General features: G+C 47.2%; 1 protein-coding gene and 1 long non-coding RNA gene across 4 annotated transcripts in view; one reads left to right on the top strand and one right to left on the bottom strand.

Annotated features, from left to right (window-relative positions):
* Positions 1 to 1042: 1042 nt before the first annotated feature.
* On the bottom strand, positions 1043 to 9356 carry LOC114069480. Its single transcript, XR_003573785.1, has 3 exons — positions 8889 to 9356; positions 5759 to 5820; positions 1043 to 1166 (listed from the first exon to the last, which is right to left on the bottom strand). It is a non-coding gene; the product is annotated as an uncharacterized LOC114069480 (long non-coding RNA).
* A 943-nt stretch (positions 9357 to 10299) lies between these two features.
* USP32 (ubiquitin specific peptidase 32) overlaps positions 10300 to 24757 on the top strand; it is a 57976-nt gene continuing 43518 nt past the window's right edge. For all 3 annotated transcript variants that reach the window (XM_027906290.1, XM_027906289.1, XM_027906288.1), the window contains exon 1: positions 10300 to 10434. In XM_027906290.1, the coding sequence (XP_027762091.1) occupies positions 10377 to 10434 (58 nt within the window). In that variant the 5' untranslated portion in view covers positions 10300 to 10376. The remainder of the gene's footprint in view (positions 10435 to 24757) is intronic.

The following is a 24757-nucleotide window of genomic DNA, read 5'->3' as shown; positions in this document are numbered from 1 at the left end:
GACAGCTCTCCTGTGAATATTAATTTCTGTATTTGAGTGTCTTCATCTTCCAGGAGCTGTGCAAGTGCAAACATTACCCAAGTCCTGTAGTGCAGCAGCTCTTGCAGTGCAGAGCAGGCAGGGAGCCAGAGAGGAAGCAGTTGGGAAGATGCTCTGTGTGTGCTGCTGTTTGTAATTTGCTGCTTTGGGCAGATTTAGTGTGCTTACCACGTGAGATGTGATGGGGCTGGGTGCATCTGGTAAATGCAGGCAGCTGAAATGGTATTTATTTACTGACAGATCACAGGAAGGAGAGCTGATAAAGGCAGATAAATATACAGGTATTTTACATTACACTTAAACCAACTGCCTGTACATGTGGTTTAGTTAAACATGAACTCCCAGCATCGTTGCCAGATGTATTGCAATGTAATGCCAGAGAGGAACTGTAACAAGGAATGGTTTCCAGGAACCTGTTCTTACCAGGAGGGTGGTGAATGCTCCATTTGAAGGAGTGATCAATGATACTCAGCAACTGCTTGGACTGTAGGGGTGGAGGCTTTGCTAATTCCACCTGGAAATCCCTTTCCTGCTGCTTGAGGGTGTTGAAAGCTTTCACAGCCAAGCAAAGACCCATCTCCTCCCTGCAAATGAATACAGAGTTAATAAGTTGTATGAGGGGGAGAGATGTGAAGGAGAATTCGGGCCAGCTGTTGTTTCTACATGGCACTGTCAGAGGCATCTTAATGCCACAGGAGCTGCTTTTGGTAAGTGTTGGGAGCTGCTCATTTAACCTCTTGTTAGAATTAATGTGGTATAAACACAGACAGGATCGGTGACAAGGGGTGTGTACAACCAGAAATACACCTGCTTCTCTTTCATCCACTTCTTGCAAGATCCCATCAGGTGTGTTCCAGGTATTCCCATACTGGAAGACACAGTGCCCAAAGGTGCCAGTGGCTCACCTCAGTGCTGGACACCCCGTCCTCAACAGATGTATCTTCAGGTGCTCCAACATTATTTTGTCCTTCAGCAGTTTTGTAGATGTTTATCCTTGCCTTCTCAGCCAGCTCTCCACGAGCTTATTGATGGTGTTTGCTCATGTCCAAAAACTTTTTTAAGCTGCCTGAATTCCTCAGGAACTGAAAGAGCACTATCAGCTTCCTCCACACTTTGCAACTTGCACCCTGGGAGAAACAAGATAGTTGAAGGCTTTTCTCCTTATTGTGCCTCATAAGTTTTTATGCAAATCGAAATAGGCATTATTAATGAGATGTTAATTAGCCCATCCCTTTGGTGCCACTCGTATAACAAGTTGGGTATCTCTTCATAGTGTAAATTCCTTGACTTGTATCATCTTCTGGATGCCATAATCTGGGCTCCCTGGGTGATCTCTGCCTTGCTCACTTCCCCTCCCTCCCAGGGTTACCCCCATCTCAGCAGTGAGTCAGAGAACTGGGGAAGGCTCAGACTGGTTCCCCTCTGCCCAGCCAGCCCTGCCTGGGGAACGGGGCAGGGGATGCCCCGGGATCAGGGACGTGCACGAGGCACCAGCTGTGCAAGTCAAACTGCAGCCCACACAGGGAGCAACAAAAAGAAAGGAGGGAGGGATGATGCAAAAATAATAAAAGCTGTAGAAGAACAATGGGGGTTTTCCTCTCTCTGCAGTACAGAGAAATCAAATGTCAGGCCCCCAGAAGGGGTTGTCCTGTCCTGTTATCTGTTGCCAGTGTTGAGGCTCTGCTCTGCAGCACTCCCTGGGGACACACCTTTTCCAGGTTGTGTCTGGGCATGTGAAGAGGATGGAAAGTAAAAAGTGGTCAGAGCAACTGGGGCTCAGAGCCAGGGGACCCAGACTGAGACCACTGCCAGGGCAGTGGGTGGCACCAGGCTGGGATGAGGCACCTGCTGAGTCCTGGGGTTGCACAGGGCAGTGAAGCTCAGGCTTTTTCTTTTGGTTTTGGTTTTATTAAAAGGAAAAAGCAAGAGAATTCCCCTCCAGCCTGCAGAAGGTCACTGCCAGCAGAAGTGGCTTCATTTCTCTTTCTTAAAGCCTTGTTCTACTTAAAGCAATAAGACCAGAAAAGACCAGTCTTTTTGAGGTGGTGGTTTCAGTCCCTTGCATGGTGTGCAGGGGGAGGCTGGAGTGAGACACGGGCTCTGCTGAGATTGGCAGAGGGGGAAGAAAAGCAGCGTGTGCCATTTAATTTGGGTGATGTTCTGATTCCCTCCCACCAGCCTGGAAATGCTGAATGTGATCCTTTGTCTGGCATGGGGGGATTTGGAGAACTGTTGCTAATTACAGCACTTGTGCCATCTCCCTTAAACGGCTTAAATAATATATTAAGTGCTTTTATGATCTCCCCCAACATGCTGGGATGCAAAGAAGTGCATTTGATGCTGTTTACAGTTTATGGCTGGAGTAACTTACATAACATGAATCTGCAGGGAAGGAAAACGGGTGTTGATGATTTATTGTCGGTGCCATTCCCAGCTGGGGCTCTGCATGCTCAGATCCTCTGGTGCTGGGGGTGCTCCAGAGCCAGGGCTGGGTTCTTCCATCTCGGGAGGTGGGTCCAGTCCGAGGGGAAGAGGCTGAATGTGGGAATGGAGGGGCTGAGCCCCTCGGGATGCCAGGGAAGGGCCATGGGACACCACTGGCCAATGCCCTGGGCAGTTAAGGTAAGTCTGATGGCAGAGGGAGAGTGTGGGGCCTGGCAGAGGACCAGGGGAAGTCCCACTGTAACTTATTTAGGGAGTATTCCCCTTCTTTGAATTCAACTTCAATTGGAAATTAGGAGTGGGCAGTATTCTATGGTCTAGATTAGTGCTTATCCAGAGAAAGAAAGGGTCTTTTTTTCACCCTTTTCATGTGGTTTTGTTTTTTTTTTTTTAGAAAAAATTCTTCAGTCTCTTCTTTCCACTCAGATTCCTGAGAATCTCCAATTTCTATTTCTGTTATTATATCTAATGTTTAAAGAAAACGTGAGAAGAGTCTGCTGTGAATGCCTTGCTGCTGAGTGTGGTGTGAGGACTAATTATGGAGCAGCTGAGCAGTGCCAGCCAGGGGCTCCAACAACCTGGGAAGACACATGTTGGGAGGGGACATAAACCACAAAGGGAATTAGTGAGAGTGATGAAAAGATTGGCATGTTCTGACCTATAATTTGGTTTGGTTTGACACAGCTCACTGTAAAATCACAAGTTTTGTTAGAATATGCTGGTAATTAGCAATGTTTCAGCTATTTGAAATTAAAGCACTGCAGGCTCTGCAGAGCAGGGGGGCAAAAAAAGTATCTTTGTCTGCTTTTGTTTGCTAGTAGCTTGAAAATAGGGAGGTGAGAAACTCGTGTCAAACCTGGAAGTATAATTTTGCAATTAAAGGAGTGAGGAGAAAAGTGTGATCTGAAGGCCCTCAGTTTTCTGGCTGTGACATAAAATTAACAGCTATCCTCATTCTCATTCTGGGTTAATATTCCTGCAGAGAAGGAAGCAAAAGGAGCTCCCTAGGCTGGCTACAGTGGGGTGGAGGAGCTGTTCCTTAGACACTGGCAGGGGAGGGGTTTGGGTTGGCATTAGCCTGGCAAACATCTGCACGATGCTCTGGATGCTCTGAAGGGATATATTTCTAATGCTAAAACCAGAGAGATGCTCTCTGGGAGATGGGAAATACTGTTTAGAGGCATCTCCAGAAAATTTCAAGGTCGTCCATGCAGCAGCTTGCAGGGATGCACAGCTGGCTCCTCATCACCAGCAGCAGAATCTCAGCTCCAAGGCTGTTAGCAAACTGTGTGGGTAAAAATAGAAGGGTAGATTGGAACTACCTGAGAGGGGAAGAAACAGCTGGGAAGTGATAAGAGACAGCAAAATGAGTGGAGAAACTTTTGCCCATCATCGTGGTGTCCAAGTGTTTTATAAGAACTTCAAATTGCTCCTTCCTTGAATGTACCAATTTTCTTTTTCAAACTGTGGCAATTTGGCAACCTCCATCTACTCTGAACTTGTCTTCTGCTGCAAAGAATCTGCTCAAGAGTCTACTCCATATCCCAGCCCTAATTTTTGTTACAATAGCTGAAAAGAGCTGCTGGGTCAAAAGCTCTCCTAGGAGCAGCTGGACTTCTACCCAAAGGCTTTTATGGGTCAGTTAACAGTATGTTTTACAAAATAAATACACATGCCAATACTTGATGTAGTAGGCAAAATTGTGATTAACCCCTACTGCTTTACCTTGTGCATGGGCACAGTGGATCCACAAAAAGGGAAAGCACAGTGTTGTTGGAGCTACTGGTCCAGCAGCGCCGTATGTTTTGTTTTGGGAGCCCACTGGAACACTTCAACAGCCCCTGCACGCTCAGCTGAAATGGCAGGGACGCAACCTGCTCATCTGTGTCCTGGTGTGACACTGCTGCAGGCAGGGAGTGAGGTGGGATGTGGTGGCTGCAGCAGATGGCAAGTGGTTGGGCTATTTTTGTTGCCTTCTTGGCTTGATCAAGCAATTCTTCCCTGACTCTGATTACAGGCGTGATGGTATCTTAGATAATGCCCCTAGATAAAGGCCTTTTAAATCCTTAATTACTGTCATTAGCCATTTGACACCATAAACCAGAGCTCTGTTGTTTTAATGTCTTTCTGTTGGACCCCTGTCTGGGGGTGTCTGGAGTGTGCACAACAAACCCAGGGTGCTGGAACCTTTGGATCCCGGTCAGAGGTGGGTGGGTGTGTGTGTGATTGCCACTGCCCAGTGCTCTGTCACCCTGTGTTGGGAGAGCACCCAACTGAGCCATCAGCCCACTGGCAGGGCCAGGAGGGCTGGCAGGTTCCTCTGGTTGGGGGATGCCCTTTGTTGGGTGTTTGGATCGGGTGAAACCTTAATTAGCAAACAAGAAGCTTTGGCCTTCCCATGCGAGATGTGAGGCAGAATGAAGGGAAGCACAAGGATGGCTTTTGTTTCGCTCCCTGCCCTGCTGCTCTGGGATGCACTTCCCACTGCCCTCAGCTGCCGGCACAGCGCTCCTGAGCTCGTTCTGTGTTTGATGGTGATGCTTTCTGTGTGCCCAGCAGAGGCTGCAGCGCTGGGGACTCGTGTGCAGCAGCTGGGGAGCCCAGAGGGAAGCAGCCCTGCCTTTGAAAGGGAGAGCTGCCCGTGGAGCTGCTGCCGAGGGCCCGCTGGGCGCCCGGGCCAGCTCTGCTCTGCACTCTGGGCTGGGCTGCAACACACTCAGCATTACTCACTCCGTGCAAAGCCACTCCTTTCATTTGATCTTCTCTCATTAATTATTTGCACTTCCTCTTGTCACAACACTTTTTTTTTTTTTTTTTTTTTATTTGCTGCCCAGAATGGAACTTGCAGAAAAATCCTTGACTTCCATCCCAACGGCACCGTGGTTTCTGCCTCCCGGGGAGCACAGGATCGCTGGTATCAAACATATTTCCTTTCCCATTGTTTCCTGATGACAGATACTACTCTTAATCTACACGGAGACAACACTTTGAAACGGGAGATCTCTGTTCCCGTCAATTGTTGTTGCCTTGATAAATCATAGCGTGTCTCACTGGGTGAATGACACACGTCTGGGTTGCAGTCTGCCTCTTTTTTGTCACAGTTTCTCAGTGCTAACAACAGCCTTGCCAAAGCTCGTCTGTTCCCTTCCCTCAGCGCGCACCCCAGCAGGATGATTAATTCTGTCACACTTCGCCTGGATGTGGCATAATCAAACAGGTTGATAGAAAATCGGGAAGGACGTGGTGTTTATAGAAACATCTAACGCGTTCCACTTACCTCGTGGCTGTCAATAGCTGTGGCCACTCGTTACTTCTGGGTTGGAGAAATGTCAGCAAAGTCTGCCAAGGGAAAAAAAAAAGGGATTTTTTCCACTGTTCTCTGTGGGCCTCGAGTGTGATCGTGCCACCCTTCCACGCACAGGGAGGCTCTGCCTAAGAGAACATCGAGAGTGGAGGGGGCCTTATGGTGTTTTCTTCTGTGTCTGTCAAAGGCAACTGCAGGAAAAGTGGGGGATCACTTACCCACAAACCCTGAAATAGCTCTGGGTGCGTGTGACGTGCCTCCCTTCCCTGGGCTGTGTGGGTACCACTATTAATAACAGGAGCTGAAGTTGTGGATGGAGCAGTAACGTGAGCAGCACTTCTGGGTGCCTTCAAACCTGTCACGGGCTCCCTGAGCAGCACCAGCCAGGGGGAAGTGGCTCAGCAAACACAGTAATTAATTCTGCTCTAAAGGGGGGGCAGAACTGCCCAGAGGGAGCCCACAGCTCAAGGGAGGCCTGTGGGATGCTCCCACTTGCCTTCTTGTCCTTCCCTGGGCCCCGTCTCTGCCACGGCTGGATCTGCAGGGCTGTGTGGCAGTGCGGGTGTGCAGAGCGGGGCTGTCACCTGCCTGTCACCCCCACTGTGCTGTCACTGCAGCTCACCCCTGGCACAGAGGGACAGGCTGTTCCCTCCTGCCTCCCCGCCCTGCCTGCCACTCAGCAGGAAACAGCAGGCAATGAGGTGCCAGGAAGCAGCAGGGGAAGGTGCTGGGAAGGGCTGGCCGTTGGGGCACAGGCTGTGCCAGGGTGGGTGGGGATGGGCACCTGCTCAGCTCCCGGCACTGCTGGGAATGGGGATCTCTGGGGCAGGGCTGAAGGGAGAGGTGTCCTCATGCTGGGAATGGGGGGAAAAAAACCCAACCCATCCCCTGGCTTCACCACCCTGCAGCCCTGCCTTCATTGGAGCACAGCCCCTCTCCATGGGGATGATTGCTGCGCTTGCAATTTGAGTGTCTGGGGCCAAAAAATAAACACAAATTTTATTAACAACACGGTGGGGCTTCCTGAGAAAGAAGATGATGTTAAGATTTCATTTTCTTATCTGTTGCTAGTTATAATGAGCTTATTAAAACTGGATTCTAGAATTATTACCTTTGTTTTGGTCTTCTCTTTTTAAATTTTTATTAAAATTCAATGTAATTTAATTAACAAAATTTTAAATCAATTTTTTTTTATTTTCCCCTGCAGTATTTCACCACCAAGTCTGTGTTGGCAATAGTGTGGGAGTGCAGCTTACAGGATAACAATAGGAGGGTTCTGGTAAGAATTTGTTCCCTTTTTTCTCTCCCCTGGTTTATATAAATCTGCAACAAACATCCCCCTGTGCTACTACTCTAAACCACTTGTTTCCTAGAAAATGTGATAGCAGTTTCAATTTGCAAGTGTAGTTCTGTTGCTCTCTGAGGAAACCTTTTGTGTTTCCCCTCTCCCTCTGAAAAATCAGACAATGATTCGGGGTATTTTTCTCCTCCATCAGTTCAGTGTCATTAGAGAGATATGAATCCAGTTACCTCTGAACACCTCAGGCCTGCCGTAGTGGATGCTCCTATTGCACCTTGATGTCTCTGCCCCCCTCTGCTCTTCCCACATATTTGGGATGTGCTCTGCTGCACTTCTCTCAGGGCTGTCTGGGAAGGAGGAAGGGGTAAAAGTCAATATGTGCTTTGCCACAGGTACCTGACAGAGATGCGAAGACACTTAAAGATATTTGCTAAGTGCTCAGGAATGAATTTGTGATCAGCGAATAATTAACTCAATCCCAGCAATCCAAAGGACAGGTGGCCAGGGCGACTTGCGTGTGCAGCACTTCTATATCACAAGAGGAGCTCAATCCATCTAACACAAGTCTAAACTCAGTGTACCTTAATTTGATTTACCTTTGACACGGCACTTGAACAGTGGCAGCATCTACACCCCTGTGCTCCCCAGTGAGGCTTCATTAACGAGTCAGTGCCAGCTCCAGTCCACGCTCAGCACACGCAGCCTTATCTCAGGTTCCTGCTCCAGTGCCTTTGAGAACATGCTTAATTGAATCGGAACAAAGGCACTGCCACCGGGAGCTCCAGCCCCGCTTCCCACTCCACAATATCCTCGTTATTAAATTTGGTGCATACAATGGGTTCAGTAAATGATTTTAAAGGACTCTTCCGACAGAGTCCTACTGGTTGTTAGACGTGGTTTGTATCTCTGGGATGTGAGAGGTGTCCCTTTGGTTGGGGTTTTTTAAAGTGTCACACAAAAATGCAGGGTGAGTCTTGGAAACCGGGAAAAGCAGCAAGTTTTAAGGTAATGCATATTTTTTAAGCATTTTTACTTTTTAATATGAAGTGTTATTATGAACCATCAATCCCCTTTCCTTCCTCTAGAGGAAGGGACTCCTCACTAGAGGGTTCTGTTTCCTCATTTGTACCAAGCCAGCTGCTTGTGACAGGACCTGATTTGTCATTATAATTTTAACCATTCATTTTTTTTCATGATTTAGCAAGGGAACCAGTTGTCAATAAACCCCCAATGCTGTCTGATAATCTCTGCTGCCTGAGAGTAAGGTTTGTTCAAGCTACAAAGAGAGGTCCTGTCATGACATAACAGATAAAAATGGAATAACTTCGCAAAGTGCTGGTGAGGCCTCAAGGGAGCTTAAATCCTCTTATTCCTATGCTACCTTTACATTTACCTTTTCTCTTACCTTTGCTCTTTAAATGATAAATACATAACAAGTGGCTGGTGGGTGAAATACGTTTCCACTAGTTTAATTTATATTTTTAAGAATCACTTAAGCTTCCCCCTCCTCATCCTCATAGCCTATATATTCCAGAGAGGCAAAAGTAGCAGCTTTTTTTTCTTGAATAATTATATGTCACAAATCTAAGATAATAAACAGTTCAGATGGTGGCAGGAAAAAGAAAAATATAAGGAGGCTTTTCTGAAGCTTATTTCCTTTGTTGTGTCTTTGCACTTGGGTCACATGAGGAGAAGTTTGGCCTTCGAGCTGCCTGTCTCTGTGAGCAGCATTCCTGGCTTTGCCTATCAGATCTGAAATTTGTCTGGAATGTTTGCTATAAAAATACCTACGCATGAACTTACATCAGCGAGAAAGTAACTCCGGCGTGACCTTTCTGCAGCTCTGATGTGGCAAGATCATTCCCTGTGGAAACGGGAACTTAGGGAATGACTCGCAACTGGTGTTTTCACGGGCTTTGTTTCAGTGCAGGAACAATCCTTGGAACTAGCTGCCCTTGGAAATCGATGTTTTTCTTTCAGGCTCCTTGTTTTCTGCTCAGGAGTGACCCAGGGTAGGTTACCAGGCTTAATGTTGTAACAAAGCCATTTGGGAAATCCTCCCATTCTGTGTCAGTGCTGGGCTGAATACTAAAAGCAAACATGCTGGAGAACAGCAAAGGGCAGGGGTGGTTTTGATCCTTTTACCATTCAGCCCGAGTTTCTGTTTCAGACAGTGAAAAGGCATTTTAATGGAATGGGGAACTCCAGCTGTCACCCTGTGGCTGCAGCCCTGCTCCTCAGAGGACTTTCTGAGGAGAACCACCATCCCCTGTGAGGTCTGAGGGGCTGAAGGGCTGATCCCTGAGGGGGCTGAGGGTCCAGCTCACTGGTTTGATGGGCTTGAAGGGCTGTTCCCTGTGGGGTTTGAAGGGGATGAAGGGCTGATCCCCCTGTGAGGTTTGAGGAGGATGAAGGGCTGATCTCCCTGCGAGGTCTGAGGGGGATGAAGGGAAGGGCTGATCTCCGCGTGAGGTTTGAGGGGGGATGAAGGGCTGATCCCCTTGTGACATTTGAAGGGCTGAGTGTCCAGTTCCCCGAGAGGTTCAAGGGGCTGTTTCCCTGTGAGGTTTGAGCTGTCTGAGGGTCCCGTTCCCCGTAAGGTTTGGAGGGGGCTAAAGGGCCGGATCCTCACCCTCCCACAGAGCGCTGAGGCCCTTCCTCTCATGCCCCGTAGCCTTTCCCTCCCTTCTTCCAGGCGCGTGTTTCGTGAAGCGCCGCCACTTTCACAAGCGCCAAAAACTGTGAGAGAGAGAGAGAGAGAGAGATCCTGTGCCAGGGGGGCAGCGCCAGCAAAAAACCCTTCCCCGCTCCTCGCAGGGCCCTTCCTCTGCGGCCACTTGGGCCGGGCCAGAAGCTGAAGCAGGACCCGAACCATCCCACTCCCGGTTCCCGCCTCAGCTCCCCCTGAGGGCTGAGGGGAATGGGGGGGGAGGGGGGGGGGCAGTGCACGCGATTCCCGCCCCCCCCGCTCACCCCAGCGACCAATGGCAGCCCCGCCCCGCGCGCGCGCGCGCCCTCCGCGGCCACGTGAGGCGGTGCGCGCGCGCTCCCTCACCCCCTCCATTCTCCCCTCCCTCCCCGCCCCTCCCCGGCCGGGCCCACGTGACCCGGCATGGAGGCGGCTGCGGGGCGGGCGCGCGGCCTCCTCCTCGCCCCGCCCCCTCCCGGGAGGCCCCGCCCCTCCCTCGCCGCTTCCCCCCCCCCTCTCCCTCCGCCCCGCCCCGCCCCGCCCCGTCCGTCGGTAGCGGCTCCGCCGGGCGCCGCCGCCGCCGCCATGGACTGAGCGGCACCATGGGCGCCAAGGAGTCCCGCATCGGCTTCCTCGGCTACGACGAGGCGCTGCGGAGGGGTGAGGGGGCGGCGGGGCCGGGGCGGGGTGGGGTGTGCGGGTGGGGGGTGTGTGTGTGTGTGAGGGGGGGGCTCCCCGCGCTGCCCCCCGGCAGCGGGCGGTGAGGCGGCACCTCCATGACGGACCCCGCGCGGAGGCACTTGCGCCGCTCGGGCTTCTCCCTCGGGCTCCTTCCCCGCCCCCTTTCGCCACCCTTCCCCCCCCCGCACCCCGGCATTTATTTATTTATCTGTCCGTCTTTTTATTTCAGTGTCTCTCCATCTATTTATTTTGGTGTCTCCCCCCCTGTTTCACCGCGGAAGGCCCCCCCCCCCCCCCCCCCCCCCCCCCGCCACACTCCGCTCTCTGCCTTCCCGTCCCCACCGCCAGGACCCTCCCGCCGCCCTCGGCCCGGCCTTTCCCTTTCGCTGCCGCTCCGCCGGCTCTCCCCCTGGATAAATCGGGAAATGCTGCCATCCCGGTGTGACAGGGCTGTCTGTCAGCTCCCGGCTCTCCCATCCCTCGTGTTTACTTCCCCCGTGCCCGGGGATCGCGCATCTGCAGCCGCCGCGGCGGGGAGGTGGATGTGGCGCGTGCGGGATTTTTTTGGGATCCGTGTGGCTGTTCCCAGCCCGTTTCTAGAGCCCTCCCGGAGAATTTAAAGAGGAACCAGCGAGGGGGGAAAAAAACATAAACAAGCTGAATGGTGAATGCTCGCAGCTGCAGGGCTCCAAGGCGACAGCAGCTACACCCTGGCAGCTCCCTGGCTCTGGAAGTGATAGCCAAGTCCAAGGACAAAGAGGGACAGGAATTTTCGGCAGGGAATGGTTCGCAGGCAGGGCAGGTGTTTGCGGTGGTTGCCCCATGAGCGTTCGCGGGCAGTGCAGGTAAAGCAGCTCACCTGTTTGATAGCGAAAGCCTGGATAAAATTCATGAGCTCAGGCCCGTCCATGGCTGCCCGTTCTGTGAGAGGCATGGCAGGAGTGATAAGGGAGAGCTGGGTGGAACCGCTGGCTGTTCATTGAAAGAGAAACAAATTGATGTGAAAGGGGAATTTTTATGAAATATTTTCTGGATTTTTTTTTTTTTTTTCCTGGTGGGGCCTCTGAGGGGATGCCATGCCAGTAGGAAATGGAGCAACGTACTGTCAAGGAGAAGAAGCAAATCTGTGATTCAAACTCACGTTACGTATTTTAAACACATCAGCCCTGAAGGATTTCACTGCTAGTGAAAGTATAGGAAGTGTTTAAAAGCTTTGGTATTTTTGGAGGAGCTGGAGTCACAAATGCAGCTTGGCAAGAGGTGTGAAGCTGAATATACCAGGAAGAAGCTCTTAGGTGGAAAACACGCTCATTCGGTCAAAATGTGTATTTCAAAGCTCATAAATAAGAAGAAATGAATTTTAACGTGAGATTTAAACGCTTCAAACTCTTAACTTGCTCTGTATGTTCCATAATTAATAAGGTTGATCTGCTAAAAAGTTACTTGAAATTATTTCTGCGCAGTGGATGTAATGTTTTCCTTTGCTGTTGTTTTATTTCGTGTTATTCTTCTCTATATGAGACATTCAATACTGTTTTTCTGTAGGAGAACAGAAAGGTTGTTTTAGGCACTCTGTTATAAATTGATGTTTTGCTAAATAACTATGTTGTTTACTTAACCAGTGAATCACTGTATGTATAAAACAGGCTAGTTATCAAAACATTATTTGTTAGGCCATTCTTCCTTGCACAGAACTGTGCTGGTACTTGGGGCATTTCTGTGGACACAAACAGAGATAATGGATAAACACAAACATTAAAAAAAAAAAGAAAGCCAAAGCTATTTATCTCTGGTTAGATCTGCCTTCTCTGACACTGCTGAGTGGTCGTTAAATGCTGAGAAAGTTTTATATTGGGATACATTGTACAGGTTCTTCACCTGAATTCTTTCTGGGTGCTCACTAGTGGTTAACTGATCATTCAGGATGGCGTGATCGTATTTTTGAGACACTCGTTTTCATATCAGTTGTTCAGAATATCTGGATAAATGCTGCTTCAGAAAATAAGGGATTTGAGCTCTGACTGACCATCAGTTTTATTTATTGCCATTCCATTTTTGGGAGTAACCGAAGGCTGTGAAGGTGAGGAGACTCATTGTGGTTAAAGGCTCACAGTATAAATAACTGTAGCTAAAATGTAACTTGTGTTGGAGGAGATGGAAGTGTGACAGCCGGCTGGCGTTAGTGGCCTTTTCCCACCCTGGAACATCAGGTATTCCTGCTGGTTTCTTTTTCCCTGGCTGTGCTGTGGGGGATGTGGCCCTGGATGGGCACCCTGGAGTTGTGTCCACCAGTGCCGGTCACACAGAGCCCCACTTTGGTCTCCCTGAGATCCCAGGCTGGCTGTGCACTTTGGGAAGGAAGGGATGCTACTTCAGACCCCTCTTTTCACGTATTTTACCACTTGTGGTCATTTATTTGTGGTATCCAAAGGCACTGCTTGGGGTGTCGCTGTGGGAAAGGTGGGAGGAGCCTTTTTATGACTTTTGTATTATCTCCAATACTGTTGTATTTTATTCCTGCTGTATTATCCCAGCAGCTCCTGCACTGTGTTGTCTCTAGAATATTTTAATAAGAATTCCCTAGGAAAGAGATGTCTGTGTGGTGTTGGTGGCCAGTTTATTTCAGATCCCTAAGGACTTTATTTTCCAGTGACTCTTGATGTGTCTGCCTCAGTAACTTTCAGGGGATAATCACAGACAGCAGAAATTCATGAAAGTGCTTGAAAATTATGAAACTACAGACCGTGTGGCCAAAGTTTCTGTGAATGCTGCTTAGGGCAGGTCTGACTCAGAGCAGTTCCAGCTTATCTGTGCTAAATACTGAGTCAGGTAACACAAGAAATGTCAGTGAATAATCATAGATCTGTCAGATCTGGGCTGGGGGGGAAGGCAGAGTTTTCCTTCTGCTTAAAGCAGGGTGAAATTCAGGGTGGGAGAAGGGGAATTGCCACAGCATCAGCGTGGGCAGGGGGTGAGGGGCTTGGAGGAATGAGTGGCTGCTGATTAAATCCATTTCCTTGGGGCTGGTTTTGTGCACAGCGAGAAAAAGAGCAAAAAGAAAGCACAAACCCAGTGCTTTTGTTCAGAAATGTAAAATACTGGCAGGTGTATCAATTCCCCAGGTTTTGCCTCTGGAGAGCTCATGAAATAGTAGTTTTTGAGGGCAGTTTTCCTTCCTCATGGTGTATCTCAAAGGTGGTACCAGCTGGAGGACTCCAGGCCCGTCAAGGCGCTGCAAACCCACTTTAATCCACAAGAAGGTTGGTTTTAGTGTGAGTGCCAGTAATGACTAATGTTGTGTGATGGGCAGAGGATAAATCTTGTTAATGACCTCTTGTGCCTTGATTGAATTTGAAAAATAGCTACATTTGTTTTATTTAAATCAAGGCAAATATATCTGGTGTCTGATCATTAACATCCTCCAGTACAGATGTAATAAATCTGACAGAGGGATGATGGAAAACTTGTGCAAATATATATAATCATCTATTTGAGGTTGTCCATCTCAGCCTGGTGACAAATCCATGGACTCAGCCCTTGTGCCCAGGGGAAACCACTTTTTATTACTCCAGATTATAAAATTAACTTCTTCAACCCCAGACATGTTTTTAGGGGAGATGATCAGGGAACCATTTCAGTGCTTTATTCTCTTTTCTTTCTGCATTCCAAGAGGGAAGTTGCTCTACTTTATTTTCTCTCATAACTGAAAAGCAGGACTTGAATGTTCCGGGGAGGTGAGGGTTCTTCAGACTGGGTGGTTTTTTAGAGGTGTAAACCTGTGCCTTTCTGGTTGGTGGAGCCCTGACTTTCAGAGGCATGTGATGAAAATGCCCAGCTCTCTCTTAGCCCTTTTTTTTGCAGCTCTCAGGATGAATAGGAGCCACTGTGGAGACAGTGCAGATTATACAGCCAGGCTTGTTGTGCTAGCCAGGATTTGATGGCTCTGGGGCTCTGTCATATGATGAAAGCAGGTATGAATGCACAACTTCACACTTCCTGTTTATAAAGCTGCAGAGCTGCGAGGAGCTGCTCAAATTCACAGGGCAGTAATTATTTCACAACTCTGGCATTCAGCTGTGATGCTTGTTTTGGGAGGGGACCTCAGCAGGCTCTGCTGAGCACGGACTACCAGGCAGGAGGGACTTGGGGACTTCACTTAAACTGCCATAAACTGATGAAAAGAGGCCGCTTTTCATAGAATCCCAGAAGGGTTTGGGTGGGAAATGACCTTAAAGATCATGTAATTCCATCCCCTGCCATGGGCAGGGACACCTCCCACTATCCCAGGTTGCTCCAAGCCCTGTCCAACCTGGCCTTGGACACTTCCAGGGATCCAGGGGCATCCACAGCTTCTCTGGGCAACCTGTGCCAGGGCCTGACCTGGGACAGAGAGAGGTTTTCTCTGTAATTCTTCATCTGCCAAGTTACAGGGGCCACTTTTCTCTTCGCTTACTTCACGTTCCAAGTTTAGAGAAGTATCCTCGGGGGTTTTCAGCCTCTCACTTAAAACCACCCAAGTTCTTTCCTGCTGGAAATGAGGAACATTTGTGTGGTGAACTTGAGTCAACTGACACCAAGGTTCCTTTCCTGAGGTGCCTTCTGTGGCCTTCAGAGGTTCTTTATGAAATGCCAGCTGAAAACTTGGGAATTAGAAGAAAATGCTGCCTTCTGCTCAGGCTGCTGGGAGTGCATTTCATACCTTTTGGTAGGTTTTTTAGTAATTCTTAGATGGTTTCCAAGCATGGCAGAGACTTAATGAGTGCTCAGATGCTGGATGTGCAAGTCTGAGAAAAGAGCATTTGTGAGTGGAGGCATTTCATAAATTAAAAAAAAAAAAAAAAAGTTTAACATCTTAAAGGAAAAAAAAAAACAAACCTCAAAACTTGAAATATGATTCAGTAAATGTTGGGAATCCTCTGGTTTCTCCCTTCACAGGTGAATCATGTCTCCAAATACTGGCAGTCTCATAATATGACTGCAGTTTTGTGCTGTCAGCAGGTTGCAGAGATTCCAATCAAAGTGGTCAGGAAAGCTGCCAGAGGAGTGTAAACAGATCCCATTCCAGCCATGGGGCTGCAGGTTAAAGGATAAGCTGAACAAATCCTTATTTTGAGTGGGAAACACCTTAACGTAAGTGAAAAGACCACTATCAGCCTATTCTGTGCTTAAGACATCTTCTTATCTTGGTACAGACTAAAACTCAGTCCTGACAACATTCACTTGTTTTATAGATTATGTGCCTGTGCATCTCACAGCTCTCATGGACCCACTGAGCTTGTTCTGCTTTATTTCTTGTGCTTTAATCAATGAGGTCAGTTATTTTCATGGACACATCTTCTTTCTAATAATTTTCTGGGTTTTCCTCCTTTTTTTTTTTTTTATTTTTTTTCTGATTTTTTTTTTTTTTTAAATATGCCAACCCAGGGAAAGTTGTTGGACTTTCATCCTTGGAGGTTTCCAAGCTCTGCCTGGACAAAGCCCTCTGGAAGCTGGTTTGAGTTCAGCCTTGACCCACTTTCAAGGCCAAGGTTGAACTGAGTGACCTCCTGAGACACTTTCCAGCCTGATGGATTCTATGGAATATTTCTGCCCGTGTTGAATTTGGTCAAGCCTTGTTTTGATGAAGCCCTAAATCTACCTGACAGTGTCCTACAGAGAAGGGGGGGGAAAAAAGACACAAAAATAGAAAGTAGGGAGTCTTTCAGAATGAGATGAAGCATCCCTAATGAAATGTGAAAGGAAGAAAATAAGAGGGGGCTACTTTGAATCCTGTTTACTTGACTCAACAGTCTGAGGCTTTCTGGCTCCTGGCACCGTGGGAGGAGTGAGTAAAACAACCCTCACCCTCTGCTCTGCTCTGCACTGTCTCCTTTCATAAAAGAAGTAAAGCATTCAGCTCTTCAGTGCTCAAAAAAAGTGAAATCAGATTGGGAAGATGGGCCCGTGAAGGGCTGATGAGCTCTGTGGGAAGGGAAGGAGAAGGGAAGAGGAAGGGAAGGGAAAGGAGAGGAAGGGAAAGGAAAGGAAGGGAAGGTGGTCCCACAGGTGATGTGGGGAGGGCAGACAGGAGGGGCTGCTGGACTCTGCAAATCCAGATTATTGCACCACTCCTGCTTTCAGGTGGGGCTGGATGGGGTTCCTCTGCATTTAACAGAGGTGTTACCAGTGTCTGCCATCTGAAAAATGACAGTGTCTTCTGGAAGTGGAGTGTATTTCTGGTTAGGGTGGGAATTCACTCAATCAAGGGAATAACTTGGTGTATGGGGAGCCCTTGAGCTCTTATGGCTTCTGTATGACTTAGTTATTAACTATTATTAAAATGATCCTGCTCTTTTTCTGGTCCAAGAAGAAATTCCAAACACAGTGAGCACACAGCAAACCCAGGGAGCAGGGGCAGAGTAAGTGATGTGTTTTCAAATACTGGAATTGTTTCTGTCCACTGACTCCAGTTATTTCAAAGACTGATGCAAACCAGAACTACCCAGTTGGTTTTTGGGGCTCTTAAAGGCCTCCTTTTAAGCCTTTCTTTGCCACATGATTTCTTAGTTTGAGTTTCTGTGTAGGAAAAGAAAGTTCTGGAGGTTAATTCTAATTAAGGCTTTCAATTTTTAAGTCTTCTAAAAACAAGTTATTTCTTAATTTGTTCTACTGCTTGAAGCAGGTGCTTTTTCTTTATGTTACACTTAGTCTGAATTATTGTGAGTGTCCATGTGATATTTGCAGTATTGAAGAACTACAAAAAGCATCTTTAACATTTAATTTTCATATGAAAAGGTCGTTTACATAATGAGACAATGAAGCCTTTGGGCAAAGCTGAATGTAGAAGAAAAATCCATTAAGGTAGATTCTGCCTGGGAGTTTGAAAGGGTCTAATTCACCAAACTTTGAATGCTGGATTATTGCTGGCACTTCCTGGAATAAAAAAATCCCCTGCTCACCTCAAGAGTGGCAAAATCCTAATGCACATTTTCGTCTGTGATTTCTTCAGGGATACCTTCCCTTTGGCAGTGGTGCCTATGTCTGTGGGGCTTTAGTGGGTAATAACACCTTTTTTTAATAATTTCTTTTTTACCTGATGAATTCTAACACCTCTGAGAAGTGGAGGTTTTTTTTGTTTTTTTTTTTAATGGGATTGCCCTCAGCTGAGCAGGGCTGATGTAGATGGGGACACGTTTGGAAAGTGCACCACTTGTAAATGCTGTTTTATTGAACTGGGGTGAAAGCTCCTGGATTTCTGATTTTTAACGGGGGTAACCTGGCTTCAGATCTTGGTTTAACACAACATGTGTCTGCATATGGGTTTTGTAGTGGCTCCCCAAATCTGCTTCAAAACCGCTGCGAGTCATAATCCCAGCATTTCTCGGTGTAGACCATTAAGTCATTCATTATAATGGCAATTAAAAAAAATTCCCTTAATTATTTTAGTGTATTACTTTATTATAGGTGCCTGAGTTCTAGAAGATAGAAATGTGAGATTCATGATTAATTACTGTGTTTAGGAAAATCGCTTTCTATTAAAAACATGCTAACATTTGCAACGAGGCCTTTCCTGGGGGTTGGCTGAAAGAGGATGTGGATGAGGGGTAATGAGGCAGTTTGGAAGGACCAGTGGTTATTTATTTGATTACTTGCTGTAAAAATGGGGCAGGCACTGAAACAGTGACTTCTTTGAGCCTGTCCTAAGTGATCAGGGGTAGGATGTCCTGGCAGACCCAGTGACAGCGGTGTTAATTGGCCCGGTGTGTCAGGTGGACGATGCTCTGCGGAGTTCCTGCTGGAACCAGCGGGGTCAGCTGGGCTGAAATGGGGTCTGGCTGGGTCAGACGCTGCAGCTCCAACTTGTGCAGTGGTTTTAAAATAGTCCCTGAGACGTCCTGTACCTTCAGCTGAGCTGTCCTGTACCTTCAGCTGAGCTGTCCTGTACCTTCAGCTGAGCTTTGGCTTCCTCTGCTCGGGTTCTCTGCAGGCACAGGCGGTGGGAGCAGCTCAGGAGGGAGCAGCCCCAGCAGCGAAGGCAAAAGGAATGGGTAACACTTATTTTGATGATTTTTTTATTTTTTATTTTCTTTTTAAATGTCCAAAGCCTTTTTGAAGCTGTTTCACTTAGTTTAGAGTCTGAATTAGACCCACCGGTTATGAGAAGCAATGTCAGCAGGCCAAAATAAGAGATAATTGCATTCTGTGTAAAAATACATGCTCCATCCTTTAAAAATAAACCCTCTTACAGGCCCTTCTGAATTCTTCCCAGGGAAAGTTTCTTCTGTATATTTAAGCTAAATTTCCCCTCTTTCAGTTTGAACCTGTTTCTCTGTGTCCTACCACTACAGTTCCCTCTCCTTGTAGGCTCCCTTCAGTCACTGGAATTGTTTTAAATGATCACTTTTACTCCATTAGTTTGCAAAATTTGTTCTTTTAAAATTCCAAGACCTTGAATGAAAAGAAAAAAAAAAAAGAAAGTGGAAGAAACACAGAGCCCTCAACAGAACAGGAAGAGCCAGATTGAATAAGCCTGTGGATGTGGAGAAAAAGAACTCCAAGTGTCGGGATAGTAATTATGAGAACTTGAGTTGTGCAGATTGAATTTGTTCTAAAAATGAACTTGAATGTGGCGTCGTGAGTGTATTTTGGGCTGAAGAAGCACTTCTTTTCAAGCCCTGCTTCTGGCTTTTAGGTGTTACCCAGAACCAAAGTCTTGCTCTGCACTGGAAATTTCCTAGTCTTGTAAAGAAGGGGGTTTAGCACGTTTTCCCTGGGGCTGGGATACGGTTAAATCCTGGATTTTAGTGTAAAAATGTAAAGAGTGGATTTGCACTTGGCACAGCTGAGTTCAGCAGCAGAGCTCTGGGATCAATCCCGAGGAGCAGTTGGAGCAGTCAGGGCAGCCTGGGCTGTGTCCTGGGGGGATCTTGGTGAAGGTTCTTACCGGTGGAAAATCGGTGTGAGAACTTCTTGGGCTCTGTTTTCCAACCTCGCAGCAAACAACGTTACTTTTCCTTCTCCTAAAGAAGTGTAATTGATCTTTTTGCCATTAACAAATCTAATCACCTTGTTTAAAGAACAGTGGTGTGAATGCCTTGCGAGAACTGATCTCGCTCTTTAGATAACGAGGAGATTGCACTGATGGGTCAGAGGAGAAGGAGGCACAAGGTGCAGGAGTTCCAGTGCACAGCGTGGGCTGAATATCTGCAGGAGTGTCACAGGGAGGGAGGTTAAACAGCAGACTGTAAAATGTTTGATAAATATAGACTCCTCCAAACTGTTGATAATTTATGATGCAAATGTGCTGTGTGATGTCCTTGAGGAGATCTCGGCGGGGACTCGGGAGAGGTTCCAGCTGCTGACGCTGGTCAGGGCACTGGAGCTCTGGGGTGGGCAGTGGCTCTGACACCTTTTGTGTTCCCGTGGAACAATGGGCAGTGTGTTTGCGTGGAGCTCTGGAGCTGGAGCCATCCCATCCCTCTGAGCAGTGGGATGGCTGGGAGCTGGTTTCCCGTGCAGCTGCCGCAGGCTGTGCCTAAACGTGCTGTTTCATTCTTCCCAGTGCAGGACCTTGGGAATAATCTGCACCTAATGCTGAATTTCTTCAGACATAAGTCTTCTAATGTAAAACTGCCCTGGCATCTTTCAGGATGCTTCTAAATACGAATCCCTGGATGTGAATGTTCTGTCTCCCTGTTGCTGTTCGACCACTCGTGGGTTGTGGAGCAAACTTGTTGCTGTGTGGTTTCAGCAGTGCAACAGGAAGCCTAAATTTGTGAGCTGCCACTGAAACAGCTCACTCTGCACCTGAGCTTGAGGTTGTGTTTGAGACAGGTGTGTCCCCAGGAGTTGGGAGCAGGAAGGCTCAAGGCACAGGGCCTTTTATTGGCACGTGAATAAACCCACGCAGGGGGTGTGTTTGTGCCACAACACTTGGCTGGCGAGTGAGGAATATTTTCCTTCTGACCTCAGAAAGGAAGATGTAGCAATGTGTAAATATTATCAGAATCTTTTATTGTTCTTGTCATAGTATAGTAAAGCACAGCACTTCAAGACTTGGCTCTTTCAGCTGCCAGAGGCCAGCGCTGGAGTGAGAGTTTGATCCAAACAGCAATCCCAGATCACAACTCCTTCCTTGCCTCTCACCCTCACTAAAGGTGATGGGAAGTTGCAGGTTGTGTTTCGCTTTCAGGCTCAGATTATACTTGTTTTATTTAAAGAACAATTCCTGTTACAGCTGCATTTTAGTATCTTTGGCACTGTGGGGAGACAGGACGTGAAATATTTGTTATATTGCAATTTATTTTGTAGCGAGGTCCTTATGTGGTGTTTGCATTTACACAACTGGCATTTGCCTTTCCTTTTAACAGGCTGTTTATTTCTTGGAAATGAGTCATATATTGTAATTCTGTGACTCTTAACAAGCATAAATGTCTACATGATTCTTTCATGGTGGGAATAAAGTGGGAGCAGCTTTTTTGAATTGGGACAGAGGATGCTCTGCTCACCTCTAACAATCCAAACTTCCAGAGTGTGTTTGCCAGGGAAACTGGTGAAGGGCCAGCTCAGAAGAGCAGAGTTTAACTTCTCATCTAAATAGGACTGCATATTAATTAAAAATGCTGATAAGACTGAAAGCTAAAGTGCTCTCCTGGGAAATCATGGACAAACCATGACAACCATGAAGAAAACAGCAGTGGAAAGAAAAGCAGGGAATGAAGAGGTTGGGAACTCAAGTGCAGACCAGCATCCCACACGGGGCTGCTTTTAGGGCTTCCCACACTCCTGATTGGTTTTAGGTGATGTTTCTGCCTTTTAGAGGGGGTTCAGTTCTCAGTGCTGGTGCTGCAAGATCACCTGTGCTCTGTTTAAAACCATTCCAGACTTGCCCCTCTGGCAGAGGACAGGAAGCTGTGGGTGACAAAGGTGACACCCTGGCATGACCCAGGGCTGGGAATTGCTTCGTTCCACCCCGAGAATGACTCGACTAATTCTTTAATTGGTAACAGGAATCACTTTTGCCCCTAACATCCCACTCCCCTGCGCTTGGACTGCCCTTGTGAAAGTGGGAAAATTGCCTTTGCTGCTCTGCAGAGGTTCGTGGATGTTCAGCTTCTTTCCGTGGCTCCCAGGGGATTCCTTTAATTCCTGAGGATAGAAAATACAGCCAATAAGATTGATATGCTCAGACAAACCAAGGATGAGCCCCTGCTACCAAACCCAAAGAAAAAAAACTGCAGCTGGATTGAATAATTCCATTTTTTATTTATTTTCTTTTTAATCCCCCAGCTCTGGTGCCATCTTTAAACTCCTGTTGCTGGTAAATGGCACAAGAAGACTGGCAGGTCTTGGCTGAGGTGTGAGCTGAGCGGTGTCGTTTTTGATACTCCAGCTCTGAAAGGATTCCTTAAGAGTGGATTAATTTTTTCCTGAGGGGAGGCAGGATTTTTTTGGGTCTGTGCTTTTGCCCAAAACGTTCCCCAGTGGATTCCCTTTTGGCAGGGCCGTGTGGGTGTGGAAGTCGACTCTTTACTCGGAGCTGCTTCATTTATCCCAATTGCAGTTTGCTGGGCCTGTTTGGGGCTGTTCCCAAACATTCTTTATGTTCACTTGCTCGTTTTACCTCTTTTAGAAGCTTTTTAGTAATTGCTCTGGTTCTTGACAACTTCATAACTGCAGCCATTAAGTCACAATAAAGACTAATGAAAAAAGTAATAAAATTTCCATGTATAACTAGGATGAAGATTCCTGGGGGAAATATTGAGCAAGTGATTACAGGGAAGATAATTGTCTGGTTAGAGAATTATATGCCCTGTGAGTTTGATATTGAACCTTTAAATTTGTCACTTAAAAATCAAAATATTAGAACCTTGCAAACCTGAGGAACAGCTCAAGACAGGTGAATTTTTTCCTTGCTTTCTGAAGGCTGAGCAAGTTGTCTGTTTTATTACAACTCCATTTTGGTTATTTTTAGCGAAGAATAAACACAGCGTTGTGCTGATGGTTGCAAATTATTGCTTGCTTTGTGTACTTGAGATCTGCAGGGCTGGGGGGGGATTTTGTCTCTTTTAGCAAGTTGGTTTTCATCAAGTGGCTTCCTTGGAAATTCAGATTTTCTGGGTGTGTCTGTAGGGTCTTGTGGGCATTTTGATGCTTCTATTTCTGGGGGAAAGTACCAATATATTGGACTGAGAGATTCCTCAGTCAGATGAGCTCCAGGTTTCTTGACCCTTCACCTGAGCTGACCTTTTCATCCTCTGGTTTTTTCCTTCCTGCTTATGCAGTGCTTTGTTTCCTGTTTTGCTTTTCAGCCTCGTCGATACATTTTGGTCTTCTCGCCTTGATTTGGCTGGTTTGGCCTTTTTGCTGGTAACCTGGGAACTAGAAATTAGTAGGAATCATGCAGTCAAATTAAATATCTGAGGCTTTTTGGTGTAGTTCCTGCTGCTCACGCCGATGGCAGTGAGGATTTCCATGCTGCTTTTGTGATTTTTGGTGGTGTTTCTGTGCCCAGTGAATTCCAGGTGATGGTAATTGGTCAGTTTTTAAGCAGCCAGGGCAGATTAATTCCACCTTCCCTCAGTTAAGCTCTTGGGATTCTGCCCTTTTGAGTGATTAAAGCAGCTTTTTAGTAGCTCGTCGTACTTGTGCAGCATCTTAGATCATTTATCACACATCTGCCTGCTGCAGACTGGAATTTAGATCCATTTTAGTGTGGAGAGAAGGCACAGAGAGGTTAAGTGGCTCTTGCCTGAATGTCTCAGGCAGTTTAAAGAGTGCAAATGCTTTTCCTCTTCCCCTTTGCTCCGCTTTGGAAGGCTGGGGTTTGTGTCTCATCCCAGCAATTTACAGCAGGGAGTTTGGAGTCTGAAGAAAAGAGGGGAAAGCTTTGTCAGGGAAGGTGTTCTCGTGGCTGCTCTGACTTCCCAGGTAAACATGAAATAGGACTTGAAAATGCACTCCTTGTGCTCGTCCTCCCTGCCTGTGCCATCCAGTAATTGTGTTATCTGCAGTCAATCCACCAGCCTGAGTGGTGTCACTGCTGTTCTGGGGTTGCATCATTAACAAAATTATATATACATATAATTAAGGAAGGTTTTGAGTACTTTCTTCGCAGTATTTGAATAAAACGTTGCTGAGGTGATTTTTGCAGATCTTAGTGTAGATTCATTGGTCTCCAAGGAAGTCTCCCAGAACATGCTCTGTAGGTGCTTTGATCAGTGAGAAACTGGCTTTGATGTCACCATTTTCTTCTCTCTCTTTCTCCAAAACAGGAAGTGAACCAGCAAAAATATCAATATTAGGTGCATTTAGTCATGCAGTCACATTTTTATGATGACTCTTAATAAATTTCCCCAGCAGTCTGGTAACAGCAGAGCAGCTTTTGCTGAGATGAGTGTTTGTGTCCCAGCTCTGAAGTTGTCCAGGGCCTTTCAGGGTGACCTTTGCTGGTTGTGCTGCACCTGAACCACACTCACAGAGGGTTTTGGGGCCTCCCAGGGTAAAAGCCAGGCAGGTGGGGGTGGCATTAGGGCTGCAGGGTGTGCAAAGACAGGAGTCTGAAGTGAGCAGAGATTGTCGGGTGTGGCTGCAGGACCTGCCGTGGTTGAAGCAGAACTGAAGGTACCTCCAAAGCTGGGCTTGAACATTCCAGCCTGGGAAAGCAGAAAAGATTGGTTTCTCCTGCTGGAAGAGGAGCTGTGTGGGATGTAAATTAGGGGTTTATGTACAATGCTTGGGCTACAGATTTTATACAGAACAGGCTTTGAACTTGGGGGCAGCTGATGGGCACGTGTCAATGCTGCAGCATTTGAGTACTAGACAGTAAATGATTCAGACAGTCAGCCTGGGTTTCTCACAGCCCTCTGAGTTTGAAGGAGGAGGAGGGTGGTGACTTCAGCTGTGTTTCCAGATGGAACATCACCTCTGGAGCCCAGGCTGGGGGTATCCAACATGAGGCATCGACAGAAATGAAGCACATTTTTTCTGAGACAGAATCCCATTGGCAGCAGTGGGATCCCCTCTGAAATTCAGGCCAGATTTATAGGTGTAAAGTTTACCTTGAGTTGGGCACCTGCACTTGCACAGTTTGAGCTTCAGACACGGTTTTGGCCTGAAAGGAAAGTCCAGGTGACTTGGTGATAAATATGGGGTGAGGGCAGAGCATAGGGCGGGTTCCAGCACGGGACTGGTTTGGAAGGCACTGCACAAGTCATCACCTGGGTAGATGGGCATTAGCACATCCATATAAACAGTCTGGAGTTTAAGTAACACACTGGAACTAAAAATACCCTCAGCAGTCGGTGAGCTGGAGCTTTGGTGC

This window comes from Empidonax traillii, unplaced genomic scaffold, assembly GCF_003031625.1.
Source record: "Empidonax traillii isolate 1590-97213 ecotype Southwest subspecies unplaced genomic scaffold, ASM303162v1 scaffold1272:size142475, whole genome shotgun sequence".
Classification (NCBI taxonomy): domain Eukaryota; kingdom Metazoa; phylum Chordata; class Aves; order Passeriformes; family Tyrannidae; genus Empidonax; species Empidonax traillii.
Note: the sequence above shows the minus strand (reverse complement) of the source record. Positions and strands in the feature narration are given on the sequence as shown.